The sequence below is a fragment of the Arachis stenosperma genome, chromosome 9 (assembly GCF_014773155.1).
Source record: "Arachis stenosperma cultivar V10309 chromosome 9, arast.V10309.gnm1.PFL2, whole genome shotgun sequence".
In the NCBI taxonomy this organism is placed as follows: Eukaryota; Viridiplantae; Streptophyta; class Magnoliopsida; order Fabales; family Fabaceae; genus Arachis; species Arachis stenosperma.
Genome location: NC_080385.1, coordinates 84438019 through 84444996, shown reverse-complemented (window position 1 = coordinate 84444996; position 6978 = coordinate 84438019). Strand labels below are relative to the sequence as shown.

Genomic DNA, 6978 nt, shown 5'->3' with positions numbered 1-6978 from the left:
ATGACAATTCTTAAACCTTCTACTGAGAACCTACGAGAACGATGTTCTCACCCCCTACAAACTTTTCTTTTCAAGACGGACGAGGAAGCTGTGTGAAGTTTTTACTCAGTTCTTAATTGTGATGTTTTCTTTGGATATATTAGTCATAGTTTATCCCTCGCCTTTGTCATTATGATTTGTAAGAGGGATAGGAGTTGTAATGAAATGTATGTATATAATATTTGTAAGTTGCTTGTGTAACAAGTTATATATATATATAATATATATATATATATATATGTTTGTAAAGTGAAAAGAACTTTTGTTTTTTTTAAAGAAAATAACAATACAATTTCGAGTTAAAAGTTTTTATTTTATTATTAAATATATAGAAGTCATCGTAATATTCTCGCTATCATTATGGTGGAGTCAGAAGCGTCACACTTTGATAGTAATAGTAAGGATATAATAATTTACCTAAGTTTTGTCCACTTTAAAAAATCTCAATTTCATTCACTTGTGATATTAGTGAAGGTCTCAATACTTGTTCTTCACCATCATCTCATATTTTTAGTTCTTGTATTATTTAATTGCCAATAATAAAAATATTTTTCTTAAAAATTTATCTATCTTTAATCTATCTTCTTAATTTTTTTTTACATAATTTCTTTCAATAAAACTTTACCTGAATCAGAACCGTATACTTTGAGACAAATAAAAGTATTTTATAGAATATATAGTCTACTTTTTAGATCCAATTGTTGTAAATCTTTGGATATTCATTGGCTGAAATTTAAGGCTAGTCTTTAATCCTTTCGGAGTTTACCGTTTAATTAGTAGGAATCTCGTGCTGATCAAATGCAGGACATGATGCTTAAAGAACCGAGCAACCATACCATTTATCGAAAATGTTTAGTAACCAAAGAAAATTAGCCAAAAACAGCCATAACTTGTCTTATTTAGCATTTATTAATTGTTACAACAATTAATGAATGTTAAATAAGGCAAGTTCTGGATGTTTTTTTTTGTCTCCTTAGCATTACCCACCACTTATATTATACCTCATCACGGTTATAGAACACAATCTGTTTAAATGTTTTATGGCGGTATAATAATTTTTCCGGGAAAAGGTTATCCTTAATAGTAGTGATCGCGACAATCGACAAAGTGGTAGTCAACGTTAAGGTGACCTTTCTTGTATCCAACCCCATCGGTGTCGATCTCTCTAAACACATTCACGTCCAAGTTGATGCCTCCATGGCCGCACTTATCCACTATTCTCACTGTTTTTGTATCTCCTGTTGCAGTGTTTGTTACCTGCTTAACCACGCTGTTAGCAATTATTATATTCTAGTATACGAGTATGTGTGAGTGCGTAGAAATTTAAATGAATGACATAATATACATGTAAATTTGAAAGTTGGTATTTTCTCCGTACATGCAAATACATAGAGGAATAATGTTATACTTCAATTTCAGGTAGTTAAATACGTCTTAGTTATTAATATTAAAAAAAATGTTATTTGCTTTCATTTTTTTATATAATATTTTCTGTTTTTTCCCGAAAAATGGGTTTCCATATTTTTATTTAAAATATTCAGTTTAGAAAAATAAGAGTACCGCTTAAAAACAAATATTAAAAGAAAATTGACATGGATTTAGTAAACTTATGTGAAGCTAATGATTATTAATTTTTAAAGAAATCGGTATAATTTGTCTGAGTTAATGTATATTTTATATTATAATATGTATTTTATGCGAATAGCCGATTTAGATATCATAATTGTATTGAAAAAAGATAAGAAATTGTTTAAGTTGGAAATTACACAAAGACATTTGCCACAAGAAGGTTTGCCATGAGCGCCAACAGGTCCGCAGAAGGCGGCCCAGCCGTATTTACTGCGCCATGTGAGGGGCATGTTGGCGTACCAAGTAGAGCAGTAGCCCTTTGCAGCAGGCAAGTCCCAACCAATAAGATGAGGGTGGTACATATGGTAGGTTGCCATTACGTTGCGCGCACTTTGTCCGCGCACCACCGTTGCTGCCACCGCGCACCACAACAATGCAAAAATCAAGTGCCTTTCTGTAATTTTTTGATCCATTCTTTGATGTGCCCTAATTTGAAATTTTGTTCTTGTTTTATGTGCTTTGAGTTCAAAATGTTACGTTGTGCTCACACCCTGCTTCTATTTATAGCCAAAAACACAAAGCAAATTAAAAATACAAGCATGCTAGTAATCTTTAGTTTATAATTTTTAATTTGCCTTTTGGAATATGTGTATGTTAAGTTGTGAACGATTCTAACCTTATATATTAAAGTAAACTAGCTATAGGTAGTATTGATCATCACCACGCCCACAAGGTGATATAAAAGGGCACGAGGCAAAACAAAGAGCAACATAGAAATAATCAAATTGACAATGGACATCTCTTATAATGTGGCAAGTGATAACTTAATGTTACTTTATCATATCATCTTCAATAGCTAGAACGAATTGTCAGTGTTTATATATATATATATATATATATATATATATATATATATATATAATTTCACATACATACATTATTATTATTATTAATCAGTTAGGCGACGTACACTTTGTATCTAAAACATGAATCATTTAGAAATTAATGACAATGTATGTATATATTCGATTGTTAGAAGATTATTATCATATAATTTTATTGTGATCTAATCCTAATTACTGATAATTATTAATGATTTATATATATTCATTCGTTAATGCTAATATATATATATATATATATATATATATATATATATATATATAATTTTATCCAACCCTCTCTAAAATAAAAGATAATTTATTTTTTATAATATATTTAATAATTATTGGATAAAAGTAATTGGCTTATTATAATTATTATGATTAACTTTAATTTTTACTTTAATATAAATTTTGATTACCTAATTAATTAATCATCATATAATATTTTTGATAAATTATAAAAATTACAAGACATCAAAATTTCTTAAAACTCTCTTGATAAATTATAAGGAGAACGGATTACATGAACATATATAATACTATAGAAAAATTAAAGGTGTTAAAAGAAAAAGAAAAAGGCCAGGAGACTATAGTAGTACAAGATTTTCGCTACTTTGTGATTTTTTTTTTCTATTTTGCGGCAATTTAAATTCCAATGAAAAATTTTTTGGAAATTTTACAAATCTCCAAAATTTGAAATGTCACAAACTTATTTGTAGAGATTTTACAAAATTTTCAGGACCTCTTTTGGTAGCAGTTTAAAATTCCCACAAATATCATATTCAATTTTTTAAAAAAATGCTACAAACTGAACAGCAAAACCCATGTATAGAATTAAACAACTATGCCACACAATACTCTCGTTATTTAAATTTAAGTTGACACCAATTAAAGCACTAAAATACATAATTAGACAATAGTTATAAATTCTTTACAAGTTGATAGAAACACACCAAAAAAATAAATTCTCCACACATGGAATAAAATCATATACCCAAATATTAAAGCGGGACCAAAATGTAAAAAAAATTTCCAAATTTATAATTTCAAATACAGAACAATATTCCAATGCCCATACTTGGAACTAGAACTGAATCCAACACTTGCACCATTTATTCAATCGTACAATTCAGCTTCCTTAAATCAAACCAATTACCACAATAGAGCTCAAATCTAACCTAGAATCAACCTGCGATTTAAAAATGAAAAAGAAAAAGAGAGAATAGCAAATGAAAGACTACCTGGCCCATTTCAATTAGTGAAGTACTGGCTCCAATTAATGAAAGCTGCACCCAGAAAAACCTTAGTAGGATATTAATTAGTTTAACAAACTAGTAAGATAGTTCCATGTAATCATATGTTAAAATTGTAATTTTTACCTTATTAGGATATTGAAAGGCTAGTTTGTTGAGCCAATATATCCTTTTCAGAATCAGTAAGAACATATAACTGTTATCATGTAATTATGTTAGTTAATAATTAAATGTATATAACAACAAAGCTCTGCAAATGATATACCAATTAAATTGAGATATCTTCCTTTTGAGCACCTCATTCTCCTTTCTTAGTTTCATGATTTTCTGCTTTAGAGTCTCCACTTGCCAGTTTGAGGTCATTTCTTGCTGCTAATCTACCAACTTTTCTTTTCAAATCACTAATGCAGAGTTCAGGAAAACATCCGTCCTTATTTCTTGATAACATTATTATTACTAAAATGCTAATGAATCAAGTAGAATTAGACTTTAGGTTTTTGGATGTTTTACTTTTTGGAACAATGTCGTGTACTCATTCTATATCATACTCAAACCTGGCACACACCACTCTCCATTAGATCATACACCTCATTTAAATTTAATGGTATAGAGGTATATATGTGTCGGTATAAAAGAGAAAATAAACAATTGCAAAAATATTGTGAATCTTATGCCTGTGATGCCTACTTCTCTATGACCAAATAAAAATTTTTCAAAACAAGAATGCATGCATAGAATGATAGAATAAGTGATATGGGGAATCAATCAACACTTACATTCCTTTTCCAATTTTTTTTATTTTTCAGTTTAACTCATTTTTTTCTTTCTGCTCAGCCAGCAAGCATACTCTCAAGTCTTGAATCTCAACACTATCTGTCAAATGATGTTGTGAAACATATCTTCAGGCCTTTATTACCAACACGTAGAAACTGAAAACAATGCAATTATTGGAAAAACAAAGTGCCTTACTTTTTGATACCACTTGAAAATGGATTTGGTCTAACCTGTTAGCTAGGACTTGCATATGATTCGTATGTGCAGTTAAATCTTGATGTAGTTGACTTGTGGTTGATTCATATGTTGCTTCCTTAGGTAGATATGCTCTAAAACAATAGAAAGAGATCAATAATAAACAGAAAAGCTTCACTGATAGACCTTTTTTATGTGAATCATCAAATACTCTTTTTTTTTCATATTCTTTTTGAAGCATGTTGAAAGCCTTCTTATGTTCTTGCACCGAGAAAATAACCAAAGGAGGCAACGAGTGTATAATCAAAATGTGGTGGAAATTTAATTAAATTTTCATCCTCAAATTGATTAATCACCTTTTTGTTGTTAGAGATGAGTAGACATTAAATTAGTTGTTGAGTTTGAAAAGCTAATATTAAAATGATGATCAAATATTATTAAAATATTAATTAGATGTTTATTAAATTATTACGAATTGTTTGTTTATTGAATTTTGTTTAATACACAGGAAAGCAATCTAAGTTTCATATTGGCCCAATAAACAAATGAGCAAGTACATGTCCATCAATACAAATTCAGCCATCAACTTGATCCAAAATTTAGTGGCTGAACTTTGAAATAAGAAAAAGACAAGCCCAATCAAAAGCCCATAAAATTAAAGAAAGGAACCCAACAGAACACAAGCCCCATACAGTTCTCCAACTCTTGGAAATTGAAACTTCAAATTCAATTCAATTAAGTTCCTTGAAACTTCCACTAAAAGCCATCACTTCTCTCTTATCTCTCTTCTCTCTCTTGTTTCGGTCACATAACTCAAATAAGAAGAAGAAAGAAGAAAATGAATAACTACAGAAGATAGATTTTGAAGAAAGGCAAAAAAATTGTTGCCAAATCAAAGCAAAAAGGAGGGGCTTCGGTCAAGTAGCAAATTTCACTCGGTCAAAGGACATCAGAAGTTCATTTCCTCATTTGTGCTAGGACGAGGAACCAAGAAAAAAGCCACAAGGTCTCAAGCACAGCAGAAGTAACACTGGAGAATGTGAAGTCAACATGGTTCAGAAGCTCATCAACATTCAAAATCAAAACTTGGGGCCAAATTCTAGCTCAACGGTCAAGATTGAAGAAGGTTGAAGAAAAAGGATGAGAGAGAATAGGTAACATGCATGCAATAGACTCGGTTCTCTCTTTCCTCTCTGATGAATTCGTTGCTAGTCTCTAATGTTGGAGAAGAAGACAGTGTTAGGGTTGAACCTGATTGAACCTTGGAAGCTTTACTCTTCTATATTAAGGGTGAACGGCCAAGGGTTGAAGGCAAGGAGAGTAAGTGAAAAGCACAGAGTTCACTCTCATAGCTACCCAAGCCGTTAGAGTTCTTCTACTTCATGTAGTTCATTTAGTATTTTCTTTTTCTCAATTTTAATTTGTTATAGTCTCATTGAAAATGGTAAACATGGTGAGGTTTGTAAGAAACAGCCAATGAAAGGTAAAAGCTAACGAGTTAAATTGTGAGAGAAAGCCATAAGATGTCCTAGGTTTGCTTTGTACATCTTCCTATTTTGTGTCATGATCCTATGAAAATTCCCTTGCAAGTTGGGTTAGCATTTTGCGATTGAAAGCTAGGAAGGGTCCTAGTCAAATTCGGATTGGGTTAGAATCTAGATTTGTCCCACATAAGATTGGGTAGATCCTAGGGAAGCATTGGTGTTTGTAATCTTGAAAAAGAGATAGTGAAATTCCATTATAGTTGTGATGGAGATTGGATGTAGGCTACAATGCACTAAGTAGCTGAACCAGGATACATCTAGTGTTATTCCCTCTTCTCTACTTCGATTCTATCTCTGTTACTTAGGAGACAAAATGAAAATGTCTCTCAACTTGGTACGAGACAAAAAATAAAAATATTTCCTAAGTTTCTGTGAGAAAATAAAAGTGTTATATAGCAGAAAAAAAGCTAAGATTCAACACCCCTTCTCTTAGCCACTGATAACCATCAATTAGTATCAGAGTTTGGTCTCAATAAGATCAAGCTTTGCAGATTGGAGAAAAAGTCCTGATGGCAAATAATAGTGGTTCTAATGTGGTGGCCTATACTCTGACAGAAGGGCAATCCAGCAACAGACCTCCATTCTTCAATGAAAAGAACTACAGCTATTGGAAAGAGAGAATGAAGATCTTTGTTCAATCAGTAGATTACAACATTTGGAAGATCATTCTGAATGGTCCCCAAGTCCCAACCAAAATAGGAGTAGATGGCGTGGTCACTC

The 6978-nt window shown here is 31.2% G+C and overlaps 1 protein-coding gene and 1 pseudogene across 1 annotated transcript; both read right to left on the bottom strand.

Moving 5' to 3' along the window:
- Window positions 1-729: 729 nt before the first annotated feature.
- LOC130951539 (pathogenesis-related protein PR-4-like) lies at window positions 730-2148 on the bottom strand. The gene is made up of 2 exons (XM_057880215.1): window positions 1806-2148; window positions 730-1296 (listed from the first exon to the last, which is right to left on the bottom strand). Exons 1-2 carry the CDS (start codon window positions 2079-2081, stop codon window positions 1117-1119), a joined length of 456 nt encoding a protein of 151 aa, XP_057736198.1. The 5' UTR covers window positions 2082-2148; the 3' UTR covers window positions 730-1116.
- Window positions 2149-3630: 1482 nt separating this feature from the next.
- LOC130949669 (protein At-4/1-like) lies at window positions 3631-5297 on the bottom strand (annotated as a pseudogene).
- Window positions 5298-6978: the final 1681 nt, after the last annotated feature.